This window comes from Nipponia nippon, unplaced genomic scaffold, assembly GCF_047370975.1.
Source record: "Nipponia nippon isolate SJK-2023a ecotype South Korea unplaced genomic scaffold, ASM4737097v1 scaffold_31, whole genome shotgun sequence".
Classification (NCBI taxonomy): Eukaryota; Metazoa; Chordata; class Aves; order Pelecaniformes; family Threskiornithidae; genus Nipponia; species Nipponia nippon.
The window spans coordinates 490,297-515,768 of NW_028262349.1; the positions used below are offsets into that span (position 1 = coordinate 490,297).

The following is a 25,472-nucleotide window of genomic DNA, read 5'->3' on the forward strand; positions in this document are numbered from 1 at the left end:
CCGCAGCCGCCCAGCTCCCTCCAGGGCAAGCGCCCGTCTGCACGCCTGAGCGCGCCGGGGAGGCGGGCGAGGCTCTCGACGGGATCCCCACGGGCTCTGCCGGCGCAGCTGGGCGGCTGGGAGCCCATCTGCCCCCAGGAGCTGTCTGTGGTTCCCCCGTTTGGGGGGTCCCTTAGCGGGGTGGGAAGGGTGCGGTGTGGGACGGGACGGGATGGGATGGGGTGCCCCACCCCAGCGGGAAGGCATCGCCAGCGCTGCTGGGGATGCTCCGTGGGATGGCACAGTGCCTGCATATGGATCCTGGCTCCTCCAAGGCCCCACCAAGCTGGGGCTCTGGCTGGGGACCGGAGAGGAAACGGGAGTAGCGGGACGGCCAGAGAGGGCTTGCAGTGTGGCAGCAAAAGGACAGGAGAGGGGACAACTGGGAAAAACCAGCCCCCGTTGAGATGGGCAGCAGCCGCCTGGGCAGTGTGGGGTTAAGGATTGGCCCCAATCAGCCCTCCCGGGCTCAGCTGCCCACCAGGAGATTAGAGAGGGCTAAAAACCGCCCAGGTTGTGCCAGCTCCCAGGTGGGTCTCGGGCTTGGGCTTGGTCTCCCCATCACGTCCCTGGGGCAGGATCAGGGTGGGCAGGGGCTGGTGACTGTCCCTGGGGCTCCTGCCTGTCCCAGGGCCGGGGGCTGTGGCCCCCCGTAAGGGGGGAGCAGGGAGAGTAGAGGGGAAGGTGAATGGACAGAGGTCTGGGAACGAGGTTTTATTGAGGAAGGCAAACACTGCTGCTGCTGCAGGAGGCCGAGTGAGGTGCTGGGGCTTCTTGTGCAGCCTGGGGGGGGATGTGCCTCCCCTTTGCCAAGAGCCAGAGTCGGCCTCCTGCCCTGCCCTGGGTCGAGGAGCCCTGAGCATCAGCTCCCAAACCCCCCCGGAGCTGGGAGGACCTGGGAGTCCTGGCCCTCTTCTCCCCTCCTGGGCGCTGCCAGACAGCCAAGACGCCCCGGCCCCTCTCCCTGCAGCCCCCCTGCCCCCAGGACCCCTGCCAGCCCCGGCTAGGGCTTCGGCTGCCCCTTCTGATGGCGGTGCCCTTGCACGGTGCGATGCACCCAGTCGATGTAGTTGGAGATCTTGGTGTAGATGTCAGGGTACCGGCGGTCCCCACATCTCTCCCCAGAGAATGAGACGATGCCATAAACCTTTCCCTTGAAGGTCAGGGGTCCCCCGGAGTCGCCCTGCAAAGCAAAGGGGTGGGAGGGAGATGAGCGGGTCTCCTGGAGGGGGATGGCCGGGGCGCACGGCACTGGGAGCGCACTCACCGCGCACACGCCCTGCAGCGTGGTGTTGCGGCTGGCCCCGCACAGCATGTTGGCCGAGACCTTGCCCCTCCACAGCGTTCGGCAGATGCCCCGCTTGACGATGGTGGTGACGGTCTCCATCAGCTCGGTGGGCCGGTCGCTGTAGTTGGAGATGTCCCCCCAGCCCATCACGTAGCAGACGGTGCCGGGCTTCAGGTCAATGTACGGCGAGGGCAGGCGGATCCGCTTCACGTACTTGTTCAGCGTGGCCGATCTGTTCAGCTGGGCAGGGAGCGGGGGGCGCAGGTGGCTTCGCTGCTGGGGCAGAGCCCCCCCCCCCCCTGCCTGGGGGCCCCGACCCCCCTGCACCCCATCACATGCCTACCCCAGCTCCCCGCTTACGCTGACCCCCCCTGCCCTGCCCTTCCCTCTTCAGAGGCTGGGCCCCCCCGAAAGCCCCTCTGCACTGGTCCCAGTCTGCTCGAGAGACTGGCTGCCCCGGAGCGGAGGGACCCCCCGACCCGGCCGTGGTTGGCACATCCTCGGCCGCCTCCGTCGCACCCCACGGCGCGGTCCTGCTTCTCCGGAGAAGCACTGACATCTAGTGTCGGCTCGGGCCCGCGTGGGTGCCTCCCTCCGGCGCCCCGCGAGCCGTGGGGTGCCCCATTTCCCCCCTGCGCCCTGTGGGGCGCAGGCACCCCACCTCCCAGCCAGCGGGTGCCCACAACCTCCCAGCGAGCAGGTCTGTGGTGGCCGGTGGCGTGCGGGACTCACCCTGAGCAGGCGGATGTCATTGTCCACCAGGCTGGGGCTGTAGCGCGGGTGGGCGATGGACTCCTCGACGCTGAAGACCTGCTGGGACTCCTCAGGCTCCTCCAGCCTGTGGGCGCCCAGCACCACGCGCACCGAGGGGTTGTGCCTGCGGCAGAGGGGCCCTGAGCGGGTGCTGCCGCAGCGGGGGGCGATCGGGGAGGGGGAGAAGGGGGCTGGCGAGGTGGGCTGGAGGGGAGTGCGGGTGGGCGCGAGGGGGGTTTCTCCAGGACCGTGTAGCCCCCTGGGATGGGATCTGTTTGAAGGGGGCCGCGCCATGTCCTGGGGGGACAGGAGGTGCGTGCCCCACGCGGGAGCACGGCTCACCTGGGAATGAGGCAGTGGGCTGCTGTCATCACCCACTTGGGCCACACCAGGAAGCCCCCGCAGACGTGCTGCCCGTCCATCTGGATGGAGGCGATGAAGGGCCGGGAGTGGGGTGCCACCACCTTTCCTCCGATGATCCGGCTCCCCTGGGTCACTGGTGGGTGGGTGGGTGCAGGCGGTCACGGGCTGCTGGGGAGCCTGGGCACGACTGTCGCCTGTGCCTGTCCCGCTCCTGGCTGCATGTCCCGAGCACCCCAGCACTGCCCGTGGGTGCTGGGGAGCGGCTGAACATCGTCTCTGGCCGAGGACGGCTGAGCGTGGCATGGCAAAGCCTCCCCTGCACCGCAGTGCTCCAGCCCGGGGTCTCCATCTCCCGCCCTGGCCGCGGGGACCAGCCCTGCAGCCCTCTCAGCCCCAGCTCTCCCCTTACCTGCTGGGGCCAGTGCTGGGAGCAGGATGGAGCCTCCCAGGGTGAGGATGAACAGCCCAGCCGTGACCATGCTGGCGCAGAGCAGGCCACTGCCACCTCCTCTGGGGCCGCTCGGGGTGGGGGTGCTTAAATAACTCTGGGGGCTGAGCCTCTGCCTGGGTGCCGGCGGGTATCTCCCTCCTGCTTCTTCCTCTCTGGGTGCTGCTGCCTTGTGCAACTGCTGCGGGGTGGGGGGCACCGGCAGCGCAATGCTGCGTCGGGGGGTAGATGCAGCTTTGCAGGTTTCCCCAGAGTGGCTGCTAGCTGCGGGGAGAGCGGATTGGGGAAGGAAGAGAGAGAGAAGAGCAGCTTCCCAACCCAGTCCTGGTTCCTCTTGTGCCTTGAGCTCATCAGGATGACACCCCTCTCCTCTTGGCAGAGCAGTGGGAGCAGCAGGGCCCCACCACATCCCAGGACACCTCCCAGGACGTGGCAGTGTCCCTGGGGCTGGCCGGCAGCCGGGCTGCCGTGGGTCGCGCAAGGACTGTGCTGTGCTCAGACCTGATGCATCTCCCGGCCTGTCCAGAGATTGCCTGGCTCCGAGATGGTGCTTGGGCAGAGGGGCAGTTTGCTCCCCCTGGTCTGCATCCCCCTGGGGTGCAAGAAGGGCTGCAGGGTGTGCCAGGGTGTGGGTGCACCGGGGTGGGGGACGGGGGCCCCACTGCTGGGGCACCCCTCCCTGACGAGCCGGGCTTGCTCCCGGATCAAGCACGGAGCTCTCGCCCTGGCAGCGGGCAGATTTCCTAACGGTGTCGCGGTCGGAGGCTGGCTCGGGTCTTCCTGTGTCAGTTTGCCAGCGTTTGCCCAACGCGACCATCGCGTTGGGAAACAGAGGAGCGGGGAGGGGGGACGCGCAGCCCGGGCTCCCCCCTTCTCCATCCTGTCCCCGCTCACCCTTTGCACCGTCAGGGCTGCGGGCCGGGTCGCGGGGGCCCTGGCGCTGCGGGAGGGGTGAGCGTGGCCTTTGGCCAGGGCAGCGCCCGGGGCGGGGACCCTCCTGGGGCGGCCGGAGCGGGGGGCCCCTCCAGCCTGCCCCGCTCGGGGCCCCCCCGTACCCCAGGAGCGGCCGCAGCCCCGGGGCCGCCGGCAGCGGCGGGCGGGGAGCGCCGCGCCCCGAGGCCGGGTGAGGGGCGGCGGCAGTGGCGGGCCGCGCCCGGCAGACGGAGCTGTGCGGGCGGCGCGGGAGGCGGGAGCACCGGCGCGGCCCCGACATCCCTGCGCATCCCGCAGCCCCGCCGGGGATGCCGCCGCCCGCCGGGCCCTGAGCGCCGGGACGCCGGCGGCCGCCGGCCCCGCTCCGCTGCGCCTCGCCCCGCCGGACCCCGCCGGAGCCGCCGCCGGCCGCGCCGCCCGCCTGGAAAATGGAGTGAGTACCGGCTCCGGCCGCGCCGCCGCGGGACCCCGGCACCGGGCCGCGGCCCCCCCGTGCCGCCGGCTCAGCACCGCAGTACGGGGGGGTGGCCCCGGCTGCCGGCGCTCGGGACCCCCGCGCCGGGGCTGCAGGAACCCCGCACCGCGGGCTCACGGAGCCCATACCGGCGGCTCGTATCCCCCAATACCGGGGCTTGGGCCCCCAAAGCCGGGGGCTCGCATCCCCCTGATCCTGGGACTCAGGACCCCAACACCGGGGGCTTGCACCCCCCCGGTGCCAAGGCTTGGGCCCCCAAAGCTGGGGGCTCGCATCCCCCCGATGCCAGGGCTCGTGACCCCAAAACTGGGGGCTCGCATCCCCCCAGATGCTGGGGTTCGGGACCCCAATACCGGGGGCTCACATCCCCCCAGTGCTGGGGCTCGGGACCCCAATACTTGGCTCTCGCGCCCCCCCAATGCGGCTCAGCAGGTGCTGCCCCTCCCCGGGTCCCTGCCCTGCTGCGGGGTGCCGCGGCACCGGCTTGGGGTGCAACGCTGGAGGCCCCGGAGCGGGCGTGGGGGCTGCGGGGGGCGAGTCTCCGCTGGCAGTGGTGCGGTAAGCGGGGAGTGGGAAGGGCGTTTATTTTTGTGTTTTGAACCTGTTGTTGCTGCTGCGTGCGGCTGGGGTGAGTGGGTGGCTGTGAGCCGCGGACCCCTCCCTGCGCACGCACCCCCAGCCCTCTGCCGAGGGACCCGGCTGCGACGGGGGACCCTCGCGCGCCCGGTCACCGGACGGACGCTCTCTGGCCCTGGCCTTATCCTTTGTGTGCCGCGGTGGGGCCCTGCCCGGTCAGTCGGTGCCTGCAGGCGGGCTCGGAGCCGGGTGTGGGGCTTTGCAGGCGGATGGGGGAAGGAGGGAGCAGGTGGAGGCCATTGGGAGGCCGGGAGCTGGGGACCATCCTGCCTGCGCACTGGTTTTGCCCCTCAGGGACTCCAGCAGCTCCCGCCTGCAGCGTGCTGGTGCCGGGAGGCCACAGGGCTGGTTGGCTGCTCAACGCGCCGAGCACCAGCAACAGCAGTCGGCTGGGGTGGCCCTGTCTCACCCAGGCCTTTCCCTCCCTCCCGTGGCTCTGGTCCCCACCATGGCAAACAAGGGTCCCCCAGCATCTCCTGGGTTTGGCACTGGGGACATCCAGCCAGCCCGGGGTCAGCTACCCTCCGCTCCTCGCAGGCACCTCGCCTTGCACCGATTAACTGGCCGCCTGCTAGCGAGATGCTGGGTGCTCAACAGGTCCCGCTCGCCGCTGCCTGCCTCCCACCTGGGGAGCCCCGTGGAGCCGTGGCGCGCTGGCGAGGGACGGGATGGTGGTTTCCTGGGGTGGGGTGGGCTCTGGCCGGCTCAGGGCTGAGAGCAGTGCAGGAGGCACTGGCGGGGGCCTGGGGACGTTTCAGAGGCCGGGGCACAGCGCCTGCGGGGCTGGGGAAGCAGAGCAGCTCCCCATGTTGCTGGAGGAGCCGAAGGCTTTGTGGTGCGAGAGCTCGCCAAGGCAGGTCCGCGGCTTTGGGCAGTGCCTCGGTGCATTGGTCCCTTCAGAAAAGTGCCTCTTTGGGGAGGAAAATGTGTGCGTGATTTGCCAAAAGGCAGCGAGGGAAAGGGCAGAATGGAGGGGCGCGATGTGCCCTGGGGAGGGGGCGGAGGAGCTGCAGGGACCGGGTGCGGGGTCTCCCAGGGTGGAGGTGTTGAGGGCTGGGGTTGAAGTGGGGGACGGTGCCGGGCAGGATGGTGGCTCCTGTCCCCAGGCTCCACACACTGCCTTTCTCTCCACTTGGCTCTCCCCCAGGCTCCTCCGGCAGCCAAGGCTCCGGATGGACCCTCCTGGCGAGGGCAGAGGAGCCTGTGGAGGGGTGCAGGGGCTCCCCTCCTGCCAGCTCCGCACACTGGACCTGCCGACGGCTCTTCCTTTTCAGTGAAACCCTGTGAGTGCCCCGGGGTGGGGGCTCGCCCCACCGAGCTGTGGGAGTAGTGTCCGCCCCACAGTCCTGTCTGCAGGCACCGGGCACAGCCGGACAGCAAAACCAGGGTGCATGTGGCTGCTGCGTGGGCAGCACCGGTGCAGCCCCTCCAGCCGCTCAGCCGACTGCGGCTCTTCGGGAGGAGGCTCCTGAGCTTTCAGGACGGAATAAATGTGCAGTTAAAATGCCCAAACGTGCTCCCCCAGGTGGGTCTGGGTTTACGGGGGGACCTGCAGCTCTGGCACCCCTGCCTCAGCTCTCACCGGGTCAGTCCTGCTCCCTCAAATCCAGAGCCTGGTCATGGGGCCAGAGGTTTAGGAGAGTCCCGGGGCGGGTGGGGACAAAGCAAGGTGCCCCCCTGATGTTGGCCTGGCTCTGCGGCAGATAATGGGCGCTGGGGAGTGTGCTGCTGGCCTTGCTTTGGCTCCTGCTTTGCCTTGGCACTGGCAGCGGCTGGAGGAGGGTCCTGGCTGCCGCGAGCCGCTGGTGCCCAGGGAGGTTTGGCTGAAAGCTTCCAGTTCTTGTGAAGGCTGTGCTGGTCCCGTCGGGGCTGCTTGTCTGTCCTCTGCTCCCGCCGCCATTGACGCTCTGGAGCGGCTGGAGGTTTTGCATCTCCACGTCGGGCTGCTCCGGTAGTTTGTCTCAGCAGGTCGCTGCTCTCCCCTCCGGGTCTGGGATCTCCTCGGAGTGGGCGCTCTCCTGGTCCTGCCCTCCCCACCCCTGACCTGAAGCCAACGGTCATGCTTGGGGGAAGGAGGGAGATTTCTGCCCGAGGAATAACCTGGGAGCCCTTTGGGAAGGGACTCGGGACCCTGCTCTCTGCCTGCCTCCAGGGAGAAGCAAAACCCAGCCGCTGCTCCCCAGGCTGGACCATCGCTGCCTCCTGGCCGGCTGCAGGGAGCCAGAGGGCGTCGGGTCCGTCCCTGTCCCTGTGCGCAGCCGAGGGGATGGCACCGTCGCCCTTCCCAGCTCTCCCAGAGGAAGCCATAAAGCTCCGCCGCAGACGGCCACACAACGGCACCCCAGCCCTGCTCGGGGCTGGCGGATCTCGGGGTTCAGAGTTCAGCCACCACCGTGGGACGGGGCCTCTCGGCCGGACCCGCGCAGCTGGGCAGGAACCGGAGCAGGTTTCCTGGGAAGCTGCTGGTGTTGGCATTCCTGCTTCCTGGCGAGAAACAGCCCCTTTCCTCACACGGGGCCGGTGGTTCGTGCGGTCTGCGCTGTGCTGGGAGCCGTGCCGGGGCTCAGCCGGGCTGTGGCGTGGGCCTGTCTCCAGCGGTGGAGGTGGTGGCAGCGAGGAAGGGCCGGGAGGAAAGCTGGGAGGCGACGTGCGCTGGGGCAGGGTCGGGCGGAGGCGCAGAGCTTGGGGCTGGAGGCAGAGGCGTGCGCAGGAGCCCGGTTTCCTGAGTCTGTCTTTGCTCCATCCAGAGGCAAGCGAGCCCCAGGGCCCAGACAGAAGCCGCTCTCGGGGACGAGGATGAGCCCTGCAGCAGCCCGGGAGGAGAGAGAGGAGCCGGGGCGGATCCTGCCCCAGCCAGGTGTTTCCTGGTGGAGCATGGCTGGACGTGGGCTGAGCCCAGCCCCTTGGCTCGGTGCCGAGGACCGAGCTCCACACGGGCTCACGGGGCTGACCCTGCCAGGGGTCCGGGCAGGAGCCACGCTGCTGCCGACTCCTTGGAGCCTCGTGTGTGCTGGTGTTCGTGGCATTTGTGTGGGAAAGCTGCGCTGCCTCTTGTGAACGGGAACCCAGGGACCGAGTGATGCGGCTGGGGCCACCCTGAGGTGGCGGGGAGCCGGGCGCCATGTTCCGGGCCGGCGCTGGGGCTGCCCGTCCCAGCCGGTCTGTGCTCCCAGGTGTGGGGAGAGGCCGGCTCCACTCTCATTCATAAATCGTGGGGGAGTTTCCCAGTGGAGCCTTGCTCCTCTAACTGGAAGGGAGCTGGAAACCCAAGTGTTTGGAGGGCACTTGAACCATTGTTTGAAAGATCTGTAATTTTCCAATCAAACTCCCTCCCCAAGCCTCCGTTCATCAAATATTCATGGGATCCATTTTCTCCTGGCACTCCCAGCCCACGTCTCAGCCCGAAGAATCAATCAGGCAGCTCTGCTTGCTCTAATGCATCCTGCGTTTTCGGGAGCCTGGGGCTGCCATCTCCTCCTCCCGCCTCCCCCCATCTCCCCCGTCCCCGTCTCCTCCCAGGGCAGCAGCGTTGGACGGGGCTGCGCAGGCAGCGGGAGCGTGGGGAAGGCACGGCTCACGGAGAGGGAAGGAGCGGGACTGAGCGCTGGGGCGATGTCGCCGGCTGCGGGGTGCAGGCAGCCAGCACCGTGGGGCAGGGCAGGAGCAGCCCCCACGTCACCAGGATCGGAGCAGGCGGTCGGACCCTGTGCCCAGCCACCCCGGCACTCGGCTCCTCAGGTTTCTGGCCGTCCTCGCCCGAGTTGTTGACTGCTGATTTATTTGCCTTTGCGGTCGATGAGTGCCAGCCCCCGGCCTGCTGCGGCCCCCTCCCCTCCGCGCCTGCCGCCAACGAGGGCGTTCGATAGCGGCCCCGCTGCTAATGGCTTCGTGATGGAGGCTTTGCAGACTCTCCGCAGGCACGCTCCCCGTGGCAGCGTCACGCCAGGCCAGGCCAAGGGGCCCAGCTCTCGGCACGGGAATGGTGGTGTAAATCAGTGCCGGTCCCTCGATTGCTGCTGGTGCTGCCGTTTACACAGGCTCTGGGCCCCACACCAGGGCCCGTCGGTACGGGGGGCCGGGCAGTGGTGCCCCCGCGCAGGGCTCTCTCCCTGCCATCCCCATGGCTCGGAGCTGAGCGGGTGGAAAGGGAGCGGAGGTCAGGGGAGCAGAGGAGCAGCTTGAAGTGGCTCTTCGCACATTTGGATGAGCTAATGGGAAAAAACAGAGGAAGGCAAATAAACATTATTGTTTCATGTCAGGCGGGGAGGAGACAAAAGGTCACGGGCTTCCCTTGTGATGGTAGGAAACGGCAGCATCAGCAGGGCTGGAAAGAGCTGGAGAGCCAAGGGAGAGCGCGGGTGCGTGCACGGGGCGCGTGCGTGCTCACACGTGTGTGGATCCGTCCACGGGCCCAGGGACTGCTGCCTTTGTGGGTGGGAGCTCCCGGGGCATCATCCCCCGGTGCCTCCTGCGTCCCTGCTCCCGTCGACCTCGTCTCCTGTGCCACGGCCCGTGGCTCTCGCTGCCACGCGGTGCATGCGGAAACGGCTCGAGGAGCTACCCCGGGAGTGGCAGGGCTGGGACGCGCACGCAGCGGACAGCGGGCGGAAAAGCATGAGCCTGTTAACCACAGCTCATGAGACCGGGTGAAATGAGGGGGGAGGAAGGGCTCGCTTTGGGTTTCTTTCCTGGGCTCGAGGTCCTGAGGGGCTTGGTGGCCCTGGGCTTTGTGGCCCTGGGGTCCCCTTTCCGCCCCTCCCCGGCACCCGGGCCCAGGGAGTGGCCGCAGGGAGGGGAGCGGTGCCCCGGCCCGGGGGGGCCCTGGGCCCCTCCGCCTGCGCTGCGCATCCCCCCTCCCGCCGCTCGCCCCGTTGCCATGGCGCCGTTGCCATGGCGCCGTTGCCAGGGAACCGCCTCCCGGCTCGGCGGAGCCGTCCCTCCCCGGGGCCGGCGGCTGCGGGGCCCCATCGGCACCGGCCCGGGGCTGCGGCTCCCGCCCCCGCGGCGCACGGCGGCTCGGAGGCCGCTCCGGGGTGGGGGGCGCCTGGGGCAGCTCCGGCCCCGCGGCTCCGCTTTCCTGCCCCCGCTGCAGGGTCCCGTCGAGCGTGCGGACCCCCAGGGACCCGGGGGCTGGCGGGGGGCGCGGGACCCCTCCACCCGTCCTTCCACCTCGTCGCCCCATCCCGGTGGGCAGGGACCTGGGGGTACCAGGGTTGTCCCCACTCTGCCCCCCTCTCGCCGGGGTCTGAGGGCGATGGATGCGTCCCCCCGGCGGTGGCTCGGGCCGGGCCCCACAGCAGGGCTGGGGTGCGCAGGCTGCTGGGCCGGCGGGGCCGGGGCTGGGAGGGTGCAGCGAGGGGCATCCAGCCTGTTTTGCGTCTCTGCCTGGGCCAGGAAGATTCCTGGCGTTCAACCCGGGAATGTGGAGACTGTAGCAAATAATGGAAAATAAAGAGGATGGAGGAGGGAGGAAAAGCAGAACAGAACATTTCAGGAATGCTGTAAAAGTTTGGATCCATCGAACGGGGCAAGATCCAGGAGAGAAACAGGCCCTGGTCCAAAGCTTTCCGAGCCTGGGGTGCCAAGAGCTGGACTCGGCGGACCCCTGGCCCCAGAGCAGGAGGGTGCCCGTGGCGAAGGACAGCCCCGGCACCGTGGGGCTGGTGCCAGCCTGGCCCCGCAGCCGCTCGGGCAGCCCCGGCTGAGGGCAGGGCGCAGGGGGGCGGCCGGTTCCTCCCTTCAACTTTTGCACATAATCTGTCTCTGCAGAGAGCCCTCCCAGCTGCCCCCGGTCCCGGGGGGTTCCTCGCTGCTCTGGAGCTGCTTTGGGGGAGGAAGAGGAGATTTCACCCCTTGGACCAGAGCCCGGGGCAGGGCGTAGGGCCGTGATGCCGCGATGCGGATGCTGCTCCCAGCGCCCACTCCATGCTCCCCCCGTCAGGGCCCTGCGTCCCCACAGCCCCCACACCCGTGTGCTGGGGGTGTCTCATGGGGGCCTGCCAGCTCCATCGCCGTCCTTGTCACGGCTCCGTCTCTGAGTTGTGCAACTGCTTTCGGTCTGTCTTTCCTGAGAGAGAAAGTTCCCCTGTGGCCGGGGGAGCGAGGCGAGACCCCGGGCACGGGGCTGGGGAAGGGCAGACCCCGTTCGCGGCCCCAGCGGGTCGGCAGAGGAGGATTCCCTCAGGAAACCTGCTGTCCCTGGCCCCTCTCCCTGTAAGGGAAGGGCTCCCGCCGTGGCGGGGTTCGCGGGGTGCAGCTGGGATTCGGGACAGTCGGGAAGGGAGCAGGGCCGGCCCCTCATCCCCCTGCTTGTCCCTGTGCCGGGTGCTGCGGCTCTCGGACCCAGCGCAGCCGGGCAGGGAGCAGCAGCAGAGCGAGCAGGGATGGCAAAGGGATTCACAGACACTCCGACTCTCTTTGGGTTTGTAATTATTTAATTCCCATCTGGGGTGCAGCGTCGGGCCACGGGCTGCCAGGCGTGACACATGGGTGGCGGGTGTGCGCCTGCGTGTGCGAAACAGCCACAGCGTCGCCACAAACAGCACAAAAATAACTACTACAAAAGCGACACCTTCCCCGGTTTGGTTTTCTGGCCTGGATTTCACGCGGCGCCGGGATCGCGGGGTGTGGGGTGAGGGGAGGACGGGCGGCTCTGAGCAGCTTTCGGTTAATCGCTGGCTTCGAGGAGGTGGCAGGCAGAGGTAGGGGGTCCTTTCGCCCTGGCAGAGCCCATTCAATTGGCTGCAAAGCCCAGCTCTTGCACACGCGTGTGCTGTCCCCTCTGGTGGAGGACTTGTGTGAGGGCACATGCGTGTGTGAGGGCACACGTGCTGGCACGTGCAGCCAGAGCCCAGCCCAGGGAGGTACCGTGTGTGGTACCCGTGCCCACCCCGTGTGTAAAACCATCTTTGGAAAAAGCCCTTAATGGGAGCGCGGAGGAGATCTCCCGCCCACGCCGCCCCCAGCCCTGGGCCATCTGCAGAGCCCAGCCTGCATCCCCCGGGCAGCAGACGATGCAGCAGTGGGGAGAGGAGGGAGAAACCCAGGGAGCGAGGTCGGTGCCCCCCCGCCGGGGTGCTGGGCGGCACCTCGGAGTCCATGTCGTCTTCCAAAATGGGCACCCGGAGCTGGGCTGGGGCTGCCGGGCCTCGGCTCAGCTCCCGTTGTGGTTGGTGCCGTAGGAAGCCGGGGCTGGCTGCAGTGGGTCAGCGGGTCTGCGGCCCCCGAGCCGCCGGGTACCCCCAAGCACGCAGCTGCGGCGAGGCCGGGTGTGACCGGGCTTCTGGCACTCGCTCCTTGCTAATGGCTTTTCCTGCTGTGCTGGGGACACGGCACTGCCTGTCCCTCCCTGTCCCCCCCTTGCCCCGAGCCACCCTGCGTGGGCTGGGACTGCTGGTGGCCCTGGGGCCGGGCCTCTCCCTCCCTCCCGCCTGCTGGGAAGGGACCGTCTGCCTCTTGCTTTAATTGTGCTTCCAAAGCCCTCGGGCCCAGCCAGGCGTGCGGGGACGGACCCGGGGGGACGCAGGTGCAGGGGTGTCCCACCGGCCCCCGCTCATCAGCCATCCTGGCTCCCCATGCTCAGCCAGGGCAGGAGCTCCTGGGAGCTGCGAAAATGGATGTGCACTTCACCACCAGCATAAATTAAGTCCAAGAGCTCTCCCCTCCGCCGCCTCAGCCCCGGCATCCGCCAGCCAGACCCCATTCTGGGCTGGGGAGTGCGGACCCCCCGGGTTTCTTCCCTCCTGCTCGCCCAGGGCAGCAGCACAGGCAGCCCCGGGTGCGAGGGAGCAGAAGGAGCAAGGGCTTGGCCGCGGGGACTGGAGCCCAGACCGGTGTCTCCACGCCGGTGTCTCCTCCAGAGCGGCTGCCTGTGCAGCTGCCCCCTCGCAGGCTCTGCTGTCCCTTGCTCTGGGAAGTAAGTGGCAATGATCCATCGCCTGACGATACCTCCGTGCCTCCCACCCTAATTACTGTCACAGCTAAGCACTTCGTTAGCATCGTCTGGCAAGCAGCCAGCCAGCTCCCTGTGGCGCTGGAGCATCCCCAGTCACAGCTGGGCCCCGGGCAGACGCCCTCAGCCCCACTCTGCAGCTCCCGGCTGCTGAACCTGCACCTGATGCTTTGCGGCGTGGGGGCTCTTGGTGGGCCCCGTGGGGCTGCGCTGCTGGTCGGGCTGGTCCGGGGCACTCGTACCGCTGGGACACGGGAAGGCGGGCACGTGGCTGCGGGGGTCAAGGCACGCCCTCCTCGCAGCACCCCGGGACCCGGCTGCGCCTGGGAGAGCTGCGTCGGGGCCAGCGAGGCGGCTGCTGCCAGCAGCATCCCCCAGCACGGCCGTGGCGGTGTGTGTTGTGGAGGTGGGTGCCGGGCCCGGGAGCACAAACCCCAGCTGGAGCGGAGCCTGTTGCAATGTGTGTGTCTGCGCGTGTCCGTGTGTCTGTGCACGTGCGTCTGTGTGTCCCTGTGTGTCCGTGCACGTGTGTGCGCGTGTGCCTGTGCGCGCAGCCCGGAAAGGTCACTGTCTGGGAAAAGCGTCAGCAGCCAAGAAAAGGGCTTGGAATGGAAAGTGTGAGCCAGGTTGAACCGCAGGGGTGGCCAGAACCATCCCACTCCAGCCCCTCCGCGGTCACCATTTCCACCTGTGCCACGGCCACGGGAGGAGTGGGTCTGGCCGTGCCGGGTCATCCCCAGGTGCCTCTCCCAGGGGATTCGGGCAGGGCAGGGGGCCAAGGGGCGCCTGCAGGAGCTGTGCAGGCGAGGGGTGCCTGGCTCCAGGGGGGAAAGGGGAAGGGGAGAAAGCAGCCGGCGGAAGGGAAGAGTCCAGCCTTTGTCCGTGCGCTGTGTCCGGTTCGCTGGTGGCACAATGTCCCCATTCACCCGCCGCCTGTGCTCTTCACTGCTTCTCTCCGCTCTCTTGCAGGGTTGTGGAGGCCAGCACCCTTCAGCAGGAGAGGCTGCAGGCCATCGCGGTGAGTCCCCTGCACGCTGTGAGCGCAAGACGAGTGTGCTGGACCTTGAGCTGGTGTCCCCACGTCACCGCGCCATCGCCTGCAGCACGTGGGGCGGACACCAGTGGGGAGGAGAGCGTGGGCGCAGGGGCCGTGCTGGCGCAGGGGCTGTGCGGCCGCTGTCCCAGCCTCTGCCTCCGGCCCAGAAAGCTGCTCCGAGGCTGCAGGCAAGGGCAGGAGCCAGAGAGCCGGCGTGGGCACCCAGCCCCGGGCAGGGGGCCTCTAGCAGCCAAACAAGGACTCGTGGGAGCCCGTGCCAGGGCATCCTGCCCCACAGCGGCTCTTCCCAGGGACATGCCGGGGTGCAGGATCCAGCAGGGCTTGGCTCTGCGTTGCTGAAAGAGAGACAGAGCAAGCGATGGGCGGCTGGGAGTTTTGATTAATGAAGCAACACCTCGACGAGCCCAAGTGAGAGGGAAATGAGTGATGATCCTGGTCTAACGAAAGGTGTCTCTGCCCGTGGCAGGGGCGTTGGAACCAGATGATCTTTAAGGTCCCTTCCAACCCAAACGTTCTATGATTCCCGCCTTGTCCTTTCCCAGGGAAGGGCTGAGGATCGTGCAGGATCTGGCCCTGCCTGCTGTGAGCACTGGTAATTATGTTAGTTAGGGAGCAGTCGGAGGCTGCGCTGGGCAGCCCCTCCCCAGCCCAGAGCAGGGCACTGGGTTGGTTTTAAGCCCCGTCGCTGTCCCGTAGCAGCTCCCTGCCCGCCGCAGGCTGCCAGCTTCCCCGTCCCAGCCCGCCACCAGCCAATCCCCGCTGCACAAAGGGCAAATTGTTCTGGGCCAGAGGAGAAAGAAAGCGGGTGACGCTTCCCAGGCTGGGACTGACTCTGCTGAAATGATCTGGACCAGCCCCAGGACGTGTGGCGAGGGGGGGCCGGGGAGAGGCCGCTGGGGCTGGTTCCCCCCGCGCTGGCCAGCTCGCTCAGCGGGGCCGGGTGAGGGGAAGGCGACGTTTGAGACAGTGAACAGACTCCAGGCTCTGCCCTGATTTCTCTGCACGCTCCGTGCCTCAGTTTCCCCCAGTGAGGGCAGGGATGTGACACGGCTGGGGAGCTCCTGGCGGGCTGTCCCCAAGGCCAGTCTCGCAGCCCCAGGCACAGCTCGTGTCCCCATGTCAGACCCTCCAGGAGCCCCTGGCCCCCGCTCCCTGCTCCACCCCGCCCCGGGGATGCTGCCCTGGCCGGGCGGGAGGTGCCCCCTCCCCACGCCGACCCCGGCTCTGCCGCTCTCCTCCCTCCAGGAGAAGCGGAAACGTCAGACGGAGATCGAGAACAAAAGGCGGCAGCTCGAGGATGACAGGCGGCAGCTGCAGCATCTCAAGGTGAGGATCCCCCAGGACCCCCGGGCTGCCTCTGCAGCGGGGACACGCCGGGGACCCCCCGGCTCTGGGGGTGGCAGGACTGTGACCCCCTTCTGCTCCCCAGTCCAAGGCTCTGCGGGAGAGATGGCTGCTGGAGGGGGCCCCGGCCTCAGCCTCCGAGGAGGACGAAGCCATGAAGAAGCAGATGCAGGAGGATGAAGTGAAGACCAAGGAGCTGGAGGAAACCATCCAGAGGTAACGGGGACGGCATGGGGCCGGGGCGTCGGGGTGCACTCAGAGGGTGCCCGAGTCCCTCCAGCGACCTCCCAGCCTTCTCTCCCCCCGGGCAGATGGGAGGCTGAGATGCAGCTCGGTCCCGTGTGCGGGGCACGAGGCATGAAGCTCACCGCTGTGCCATCGTGCTCGCTCGGGTTCAGCCGCGGCCACACTCAGAGGAGAGCGTCTGCTCCGGAGCTCGGAGCTGACGGGAGCAGAGGTGCCTCTGAGGCGCTGTCAGGGCTCAGCCGCTCTTGCCGTGAACCGTCCGGCTGGGTTCTTGCGGGCATTTGTCTCGGGGCTGTGGCTGGTCCAGGAGCCCACCCGGCCCCGTGGCCCCTCTGAGCACGGACACCCCCAGCCACGCTCCTGCCCGGGGCTGTCCCCATGCCTGCCTCCACAGCTGGAGCTGTTCAGGGTGTCAGTGGGAGCCATGGGGCTGGGGGCCAGGGCTGGGCTGGGGACTGGGGTCCCTGGGGCGGCTGCTCAGTGCCCAGCACCCGTGATCATGGAGGCAGGGAAACGGGGGGCTGGTTCCCCATGGACGTCCGTCCCATTGCGGTGGCTCAGCCCCTGGGGAAGGGGCAGGGTGGGAGGTTACAGGGGAGAAGCCTCAGCCCCTGCCCATCTCCCTGGTGCTTGGGCTGCCGAAGGTGGGAGGTTGGGGGGCCCGGCACAGAGGTGTCCCGGCAGCCCAGCTGCCCTGCAAGAATGCAATCAGTCACGGCTGTGCCATTAATTACCGAGCATCGGTGCAGAGAGGGGTCAGGCACGAAGGGGCCTTTGTGTCCGTCTAATGGTGCGGTGCATTCCTCTGCCGGCGCCTTGCAGGGAGATGGGAGTTAAGGGGGGGGCTCTGGCGGGGGGTGCTGCCACCGCGCCGACAGAGGGGCCCTAATTTACACGGACACGAATCCGTCGGGACTCCCCTGACCTCCACTGCATCCCGGTGGGGCCCTGCTGCCAGCAGAGCTCTTGGCCAGGCTCGGTGGCTGGGAATGGGCTGTTGCCCTCACGGGAAGCTCAAACAGGCTTTGGGCGACACTTGTGGGAGCAGAAAGGTGATGGAGCGGCGTTGCTCTGTGCCACCGAGCGAGGGCACTGGCAAGTGTGTGGCAGGCTCGGTTCAGTGACTGCACAGGGACAGTGAGAGCTGGGGGCCACCCCATGGGGTCCATCCCGCTGCCCGCGGGGGGTTTCTTCCATCCGCTTGGGCCGAGCCCATCGGCTGAGCAGCTGCCCTGGTTGCTCAGCCGCTGTGGGGCCGTGGCTGTTGTCCTGAGCACCACTCGCCCCGCGGAGATGAGTGGAGGCACACAGCTGACGGGCACGCGGGTTAAGGGCGATGGCAGCACCCGCTGGGTGAAGCCCCTGGGTTTGTTCCAGCAAACACATGCTTTTCCTCTGCAAAGAGATGGTGATGGCTGTGCCAGAGGTTGGTCTGTCTGTCCCTGCACCTCGCGAGCCCGGGGGCTGATTTGTGCCTCCCCTCTCCCCTGCGCCATGTCGCTGGCCCACGTTGGCAGGTCTGCTGTGGCTGCCTGTGCCGTGGCTGCCTGCACCACGGCTCCCCATGGCCTCTCAGCCCCGACTCTCCCGCAGGCTGGAGAAGGAGCTGGAGACGCTGGAGAATGGCAGCTCAGCGGCTTCCACCAAGGAGAACCTGGCGGAGGCGGCGGCACCGGCCAAGGAGGAGAAGGCAGAGGCCGTCCCCAACATGCAGAAGGTGGGCATGGCCACGCTCTGCGGGCAGGGCTGCCTGCTGTGGGAGGGGTGAAGGGGGAGAGAGGGTGCCTGGCTGGTCAGAGCTTGCTCAGCCCCCACCAAACCGGAGCTGGTTTTTGCTGCTGGTGCGGAGCAGGGAGCTGCCGGGGTGACAGCTCGGTGGCGGGCAAGTTGCACTGGCAGAGGGGCCAGGCGCAGGGAGCACCGGGGCGCTGGCGTGGCTGCGGTGAGCCCCGGTCCCAGCCGAGCTGGGCGGATTGGCCACCCCATGTGTCCCTGTCACCCTTGGAGCCCCTGCCCTGCCAATCCTGTGCCAGTGGGTCCAGGGGTCCCTTGCCCTGGCGGAGATGGGTGCGTGGGCGGTGAGTGTGCGGGCAGCGGGTGCGCGGCAGCTCCCGGCAGCTCCTAACCTCTCCCTTCTGTTTTGCAGAGTCCCCTGGGCACAGTCAAGGGTAGGTGATCCCCGCCTCAGCCACGGTTCCTGCTCTCGGGGGCAGCGCCCGTCACCCCCTCGTGCTGCCCCGGCGCTGGGGCCAGATGGGTGGGGGGAGCCAGGGCAGCCCTGTCCCCACGTCCCCTGTCCCTGTCCCCACGTCCCCTGTCCCTGTCCCCTCCCGGGCAGCGGTGCCCTGTGATCGGGGAGCCCATCCCAGGTGCCAGCCATAGGGGGACACGCCACCCTCCCCGGGGCCCGTCCTGCGGGCACGTGGATGACCAGGCAATCGTTTTGGCTCAGGCGGGCACCTCTTCTCTCCGTCTCCAGCTGAGAAGAAGGTCTTCAGCAGCCCCATGAAGGCGGTGGAAGGCACTGACATGATGAAGGCAGGTAGGTGCCCGCTTCCCCAGGAGGAGCGCTCCTTCCCGGTCGCTTCCCCCTTTCCCTCCCGCGCCGCCCCTCGGCTCATTGCCCGCCCCGCAGCCCTGCCACCGCCGCTCCCCACCGCTCGATGGCTTTCCAAGCCCAAGGCAGAGGACATCAGTTATTTGCAATCAGAGGGTTTGTTTTCACTTCTACCCCACGGCTGGTTCGTGGTTCAGGGCCCCCCTCACCCCCATTCCATGTCTCTGCTCCGGTTTCATCCTTCACCTCCCGCTGTTTGCTGCTTCTCGGAGCACGGGAGAGGGAGCGGAGCATCAGCTGCCGGCATGGCTGACCCTGTGCCAGCGCTCACGGCCCCGTGGCTGGCTGCCGGCAGGGAGCTTGCAGGGGTGCGTGGGGCCGAGGTGCCCGCGCTGGGGGGGCTGCGGCCGGCTCCGCTGCTGGAGGGGTTTGCTCTGTTTTGGGGGATGGCTCAGACCAGGCTGCAGCACCGGCACTGGGCAGAGCCCATCTTGGGGTCCTCGGAGCAAAGCAGCACCGGGCCGAGGCAGCCCTGGTGCCGGCAGGGACTGGCTGGGAGCTGAAGAAGAGATGCCGAGGATTGCCCATCCCACAGGGGCAGAGGGGCTGCCCCAGCGCCAGCACCCTCAGCAGGGGATGCTGCCTCCCACAAGCATGAACCTGGCTCCCAGCCCAGGCCCCCACGGCCAGCACCGCTCACTGGCTGGACAGACGGACGCAGCACCGCCTGCCACGGTGCCTCCAGGGCCTGGCTGGGCCCCAGCCTGGGAGACGCAGAAGCCGTGGAGGTAAGGTGATGCTGGCAGTGCCAGGACGCCGACAGCCCCATGGGTCCCAGTAGGAGGGCTGTGCCCGGGATGTCGCACCTGCCTCTGCTGTTCACCCTCCTCGCTGCCCCTGCTGCCTTGCTAACGCCGCTGAGCACCGCACCGCACTGCACCGCACCGCACCGCTGCCGCCATGTGCCTGCCCGCTGCTGGCCGCTGAGCAGGGGCTGGGGAGGGCCGGGGCCGCCATAACGCGTGCTGTCCTCTTTGTGTCCCAGCCATGTACTCAGTGGAGATTACAGTGGAGAAGGACAGAGTGACTGGGGAGACCAAGGTCCTGTCCAGCACCACCCTGCTCCCCCAGAACCACTGTCTGCAGGGGGTCAAAGTGTACGAGGATGAGCTGAAAGGTACGGCCCATCCCACATCGCTCGGAGGCATCAGGAGCAAAGGGCAGGGGACGAGGGAGCGGCTGCCCGAGCATCCCAGCAGGCGCTGGGGCTTAGGAAGGGCTGGGGCCGCTCCCAGCCATCCTTGCCAGCTCTGTAGGGGAGACGGCTCAGGGCAACCCCTTGCCGGCCCCAATCCTGCGCCCTGGCCAGCCCGGCGTGGGATCCGTCCCGGCAGCATGGTGTAGACAGTCCTGACGGGCCAGCCCTGGTTTGCACATCGTGACCCTGTGCCGCTGGAGAGTGGAGAAGAGGATCTGCCATGTCCAAGGCTTGGGAGCCCATCCCGCAGGCAGGGAACATGGCACCGGCACTGCATCGGCCCGATGCGCCCAGGCTGGCAGAGGGGAGCGTGGCCACCACACGCAGAGGAGGTGCAGCAATAGGGACTGGTCCCTGCTTTTGGGAACCTCTGGGAACCTGCTTTGAAGGACCTGGTGACACCCGAGGGATGGCTGTGTCGGTGGCAAGGACCAGTCACAGAGCTGGGGTGTGTTACTGGGGACTGTGGTGGCTGAATGGACCGACTGCCTCTCAAAGGAAACCGCGCTGCACCGGCAGCTGGTCCTGTTCAACACCCTCCCTGTGGCCATGGCCGTGCAGGGCCACGCTGGCCTTCACCTCCGCCCGCCGGCTGGCTCAGCCTCTGTGCTGCTCCAGGACCCCCAGCTCCAAGGATGGGCCGAGGAGCCGCCTCGGCAGCGATCGGCCCGGGGCAGCCATGCGTTGGTCCCGGCCAAGCAGGCCCTGGCTGGGCTGGTTGTCGTCCATCACTCCATCGACTGGCTGTTAGGCTGTTGCACTGATCATCGCATGATGCCCCAGGTCAAGTGGAAAATGCAACGAACCGGAGGCCGCTCTCGCCATGACGCACGTCTGCTGCCTCCAGCGCTGCAAGCAGCCGTGCAAAGCGTGCTGGTGGCGGAAGAGCCCCGTCCCCTCCTGGGCATGGGGACACCGGCTGCCACAGGCAGCAGGGCATGGCGGGATGTGGCAGGAGGTGGTGGGACACAGCGGGGCAGCACCTGCCGCGCACTCACCGGGGTCTTACAGGTGGCAGCAGCGATCTGCTGCAGAGCATCGTGTCAGCCCCGGCCGAGCCGGGCGCCAGCCGGATGCCATCCCACCGTGGCGAGCGCTGCCAGCTTGGCAGGCTGTCCGCGACCTGGCAGACAGCCGCGGCTCCCGCAGGGCTCGCCGGGTCTGAGGCTTCGGAGGTGCCAAGGGCTTGGGACAGCTCCTCACTTTGTGCTTTTGTTTCAGCCTCCCCGTCTGCTGTCAGGCAGGGGCAAGGCGATGCTGGGGGGGTCCGGCAGCAGCTCCGGCCGAGGCGGGGGGATCGGGGTGCTGCTGGGGGGTCCCACCCTTGGTGCCAGGGCCTTTGGGGAGGGGAAGGTGCCGCTCCCCGGCCACACGGGAGCTGGGTCTGAGCAGGTCGCGCCAGCAGGAGCTTTTCCAGGTTGACTCGTGCCCCCAGCCTGAGCCCCCCGGCCCGAACCCCCCTCACCCTCCCTCCTCTTGTCCCCGCAGTGGTGCACGCAGTGAGCGCCGAGGACGGGGCCCTGCAGAATGGGGCCCACCCCCTCAGCTCCTCCGAGGTCGACGAGCTCCTGCACAAGGCAGATGAGGCCACGCTGAGCGAAGCCACTGGGCGGGAGGCCCCGGCCAAGACCGGCGAGGAGGCCGGCAGCGCTCCAGCCAGCCAGAAGCCGACGCCGCGGCGGGAGATCACGGGGCTGCAGGCCAAGCCACGGGAAAGCACCGTGGTGCTGCCGCCGGGCGAGGGGACGGAGCCGAGCCGGGAGCAGCCCGTCACCATGATCTTCATGGGCTACCAGAATGTGGAGGACGAGGACGAGACCAAGAAGGTGCTGGGGCTGGAGGGCACCATCAAGGCCGAGCTGGTGGTGATCGAGGATGCCGAGAGCAAGCCGGAGCCGGTGCGCAAGGACCACGCACCGCCCAATGGCACCGCGCTGGAGCTGGTGGCCGCCCAGCCACCAGCGGAGGAGGGCCCAGGCGGGCAGAAGCCGGGCACCAACACCACAGACGCCAAGGAGGCTGAGCAGGAGACGGACGTGAAGAAGCAGCGCTGCAAGTGCTGCACGGTGATGTGAGCCCCGCGCCGCTGCCAGAGCAGGCTGCCCCCGCCGAGCCCCCTCCGCCCCGGCCCCCGCTAGCCAGGCCCGCCGCCCCGGCACGCCGGGCTCCCTCCCCCACCGGACACGGACCCTCTTTCTGAAGAGCCGGGGAGATCCAACATGGCGCCTGCGAAGCCGCGGCAGGCAGCAGTGAACCGCGGCCGCAGTGCTGCTCGCCCCGTCTGCCCGACGCCCGCCCCGCCACGCACCCCACCAGCGCTGCCTGTGATATTTATTAGAGACCCCCTTGCCCCACAGCGCACCTGCCCCCACCCATGGCCCAGCCTCGCCCCACGACGGTGCCCTCCCGACGCCAACGCCGGAGCCTTTCCCTCCTCTCACTGGCAACTTCCCACCTGCCGTCGGAGGACGGAGCCAGCCGGGCTGGGGGATTGGAGGCTGCTGCCACGTCTGTAGATGATTCCCGGGGAGCTGGTGGCCAGCGGGACCCACACTTGGCTCAGGACATGGAGCCAGCCCCTCTCTCCGCACCTCCATCATCTGCTTCTCCCAGGGGAAGAGGCCCTGGGCTGTCCCCTCCGGCTGCCCATGGATGTCCCCGCTCCATCCCATGTCCTCATCCCCACGCCCCCGAGCTCCCCGAGCTGTGAGCCCCTCCGGGATGGAGCGTGTCTGTCCAGGCAAGGGAAGGGTGTCGAGGGCAGCATCCATCATGCCAGGAGCTCGCAGGGGGCTGTGTCACACGTGGGCAGGAGTCCTGCTCTTCCCCCCTGGGCTCGGCTCCCCATGCAGGAGCTCCTCACCCTGGTGCTCACAGTGATGGCTGCCACTGTCCAGATGCCAATGGCACAGGCTCCCGCAGGGCCGTTCCTCCGTTTCACCTGCCACGCTGGTGTCACTGGGCTCTACCAGCTGAGGGGGCTGAGCGGTGTCGTGGCCGGGTGCCCGTGTCCTCCTGGGGCGACCTGGGTGGCAATGGCAGCGAGGGAAGGGCAGCTGGGGGGGCCCAGCCCCATGGGGATGGGAATGGGGCAGGAGCTCCCGTGCCTCCTCGCAGCAGCGGGAGGATGGCCCAGCACCATGTCCCCTCCTGCCCCTGCTGCCTGGCAGCGGCACCTTTGCAGCATCAGCTCCCCCAGGCGAGCCGGGCAGCCCAGCTCACCCCAGGCACCGGGACGGGGAGCTGCCAGGGGTCCGGTGTCCCACGGAGGGCATCCCTGGGATGCTGTGTCTGCGCTGGGACTGCGAGCAGCCTTCCCTGCTCCCCCCGCCCCACGCCCCAGCCCTTCAGCGGGGATTTCACCACCAGCACCAGCGTTTCCTCCCCACTGAGACCCGCTGGGGCAGGCGGGGAGGGTGGGGGCCCCCACGGCAGCACCTGTGGGTGCTGAGCCCTGCCCAAACCCTGGGCGCTTCTGCTGCAGCAGCTGACACATCTCGCGGGCGTTGGGCACGTGGCTCCCGCTGAGCCCCTTCACCACCTCGCGGGTCCGGCAGGCTGGGGGCACGGTCCTGCCCTGCCCCGGCCCGGGGGCTGCCACCGGGGCGTCCCGTCTCCTGCCAGCACTGTCCCAAACACTCCGGGGTTTGGACCCCTGTGCACCGGCCCCAGGATGGGGTTGCTTTCGGTGCCTGGTGCCTCACGTCAGCTGCCCCTGAGCCGGCTGCAGCTCCGCGGTGGGGCTGGCGGTGCCCAGTCCCCACACCCCGGGGGCACAGGAGCTTTGGGCAGGGCGCAGGCGGCTGGGAGCACAGCCCAGCTGCCAGCCAGCGCGGCACAGGGGTCCTGGTCTGAGTGCAAGCGGGTCCCTGCTGCCGAGCGCGGCCGGGCAAGTCACCCCCAGCGAAGCACGTGCAGAGCAGCCCTCACGCTGCCCAGCCCACCGGGACGTGGGTGGCAGAGCAGCCAGGGATGGGGCTCAGCCCTCCAAGGCCCTCCCTCCCCCCCAGCCCCCTCGTGTGAGCAGTGACCCCCTCCATGACATCCCAGTTGCCCCCCCAGTTACCACCCAGGCTGCACTTTTCCCCCCAGTGGAGTCGGCAGGGATAGGGGAGGGAGCAGGGGCCTAGCTCGGGGGCTCTTGGGGGCTGCGGGGGGCTCACGATGCTGCCATGCCAGTCCTCCCACGGGGAGCCCAGCGCCGAGCCCTGGCCGGGCACCGGCTGCCTCTGGGAGAGGCAGAGCTGGGGAAGGGGGAGCCTCTGCTGCCTCTCCCGCAGACGGGCATCGCTGGAGCCCCGTTGCTGCAGTGATGCAGAGCAGGGTGCTGGAGCTGGCTGCCGTGGGGCGTCTGCCCCACCGATCCTGGGGGCTGGGTTAGGGCTGGGTCCCCAGCGGGGATGCACGTCACCTCCCGCCAGCCCCTCGCTGGGGACCAGCACCACTTGCCCCATCCCACCCCGGGTCCCGCAATCCCCCCCAACCCCAAGCCGGGGCCCCCTCCCACCCTCGGCACCCCCTGCCCCTCAGTTGGCTTCGGACCCAGCACCGGCTCCCGGCCCCATCCAGCCCCCGTGGCGGCAAGGAGCAGGATCGGGCCCCCGGGGGCCGGGGCTGGCAGGGGCTGAGCAGCAGCAGGCGGAGGAGCCCGGCCGTGCGCCCCAGCCCCGTCCCGGCCAGCCCCCACCGTCCCCCGCCTGGCTCCGCTGAAGTGCACTTCCCGCGTTCCCGTGCTTTTCACTTGTGCCGAAGCCGTTTGAAGTTCCCCCCCCAGCCCTCCCCGTTGTTTGTAAGACACCCGAACCGAGCAAATAAACTGTGTGAACAACCAGCCTGGCGCCTCCGCCCTCTGCATGGGGACTGGGGACGGCACCCCAACGCTTGGCACCTGCGCTCGGGACCCCGGCGTGGGCACTGGGCATGGGCGGGTGGGAAGGGGCTGGGCTGGGAATGGGGATGCTGGGGATGCTGGGGATGCTGGGGATGAGGATGCTGGGGATGCTGAGGATGGGGATGCTGGGGATGAGGATGATGGGGATGCTGAGGATGGGGATGCTGGGGATGAGGATGATGGGGATGGGCCCTGCTGCCCCTGCACTGCCTGGGCTGTGGCTCCTCTCGTCCCTGCCCAGAGGCTTCCCACAGCCTCACCGCTCTGGCTGTTTCATGGGTGCAAGAGCCACGTGCAGGGGCATTTCTGCTATTGCTGGGGGTGATGGAGCCCTTCCTCTGCTCGGCAGCTTTCCCGTGCTGCCCTGGCAGTGCCCCACTGCCCCTTTGTCCCGACAGGGTTGTGCTCGGTGCTCAGGCCTCAGTGCCATCACCCACCCGTCGCCTGTGAGCCCCAGCAAAGCCGATGCCAGCCCAGCGGCACGGCAGGCAGCACATGGGGGATCTCCACCGCCTCCCTGCACTGCCCACACTCGCCTGCCACTGCCGGCACGGAGCACCCCATTCCCCCCCGGCAGCACCGGAGCCAACCGGCATGGAGCCGAGGCGGGAGCTGCCCGGCTGGCTGGGATCCAGCCCGGACAGGTCTCTCCCAGCAGAATAAATCCCCTCGGTTTCTCCCTCCTGCGGGTACCAGGCCCTGGCCATGGTGACAGCCAGCGGGGCACTGCGCTTTCACACCCTGTGTGTCTCCGGCCCCTGACGCGGCCTCAGGGGTGTCTGTCCCCAGACCGGCGGTGACACCAGGCAAGGGAGATGTTCAGGTGCACTGCGCCGTGGCAGGGCCTCTGTGCCAGCCTGGAGCCCAGGGCACAGGTAAGGGCAGCGCGGTTGGGACGCCATCCCAGCACCGCCGCGTTGCCAGCCCTGGCGCTGGGGTGATGGACACGTGGCCACGCCAGAGGAGCAGGTAGGAAGAGGCAGGAGGGAACCAGGATGCTGGGCGGAAAGGGATGCGGGCGTGATGCTGGCGGGCGTGCCCAGGTGAAGGGGACGTGGCAGCCCGGTTTCCTGCTTGTCCCAGGGGCAGCACTGGGGTCAGGGCCCCCCAGGTCCCGTCACCGCGTGGCCGTGGGTCTCTGCCTCCCCGCAGCCTGGCCTGGGTCCCACTTCTGCCCAGGGCCGGGATGCCAGGACTTGTTCCCGGGGCGGTGGGACCCCGACTCTGCCCAGT

General features: G+C 68.7%; 2 protein-coding genes across 5 annotated transcripts; one reads left to right on the plus strand and one right to left on the minus strand.

The window, feature by feature from the left end:
• Window positions 1–1,042: 1,042 nt before the first annotated feature.
• On the minus strand, window positions 1,043–2,936 carry PRSS57 (serine protease 57). Its single transcript, XM_087769415.1, has 5 exons — window positions 2,853–2,936; window positions 2,423–2,576; window positions 2,060–2,204; window positions 1,307–1,567; window positions 1,043–1,222 (listed from the first exon to the last, which is right to left on the minus strand). Exons 1-5 carry the CDS (start codon window positions 2,920–2,922, stop codon window positions 1,043–1,045), a joined length of 810 nt encoding a protein of 269 aa, XP_087625541.1. The 5' UTR covers window positions 2,923–2,936.
• Window positions 2,937–4,148: 1,212 nt separating this feature from the next.
• Window positions 4,149–24,179, plus strand: PALM (paralemmin). Of its 4 annotated transcripts, none has more exons than XM_087769639.1 (9): window positions 4,149–4,257; window positions 13,856–13,904; window positions 15,189–15,269; window positions 15,373–15,503; window positions 17,127–17,250; window positions 17,680–17,701; window positions 17,986–18,075; window positions 19,136–19,267; window positions 20,837–24,179. In XM_087769639.1, exons 1-9 carry the CDS (start codon window positions 4,253–4,255, stop codon window positions 21,421–21,423), a joined length of 1,221 nt encoding a protein of 406 aa, XP_087625765.1. In that variant the 5' UTR covers window positions 4,149–4,252; the 3' UTR covers window positions 21,424–24,179. The 4 variants fall into 4 exon arrangements, with proteins under 4 accessions (XP_087625765.1, XP_087625766.1, XP_087625767.1 ...); XM_087769640.1 differs by having other exon boundaries at window positions 4,150–4,257; window positions 18,013–18,075; XM_087769641.1 differs by lacking the exon at window positions 19,136–19,267 and having other exon boundaries at window positions 4,150–4,257.
• Window positions 24,180–25,472: the final 1,293 nt, after the last annotated feature.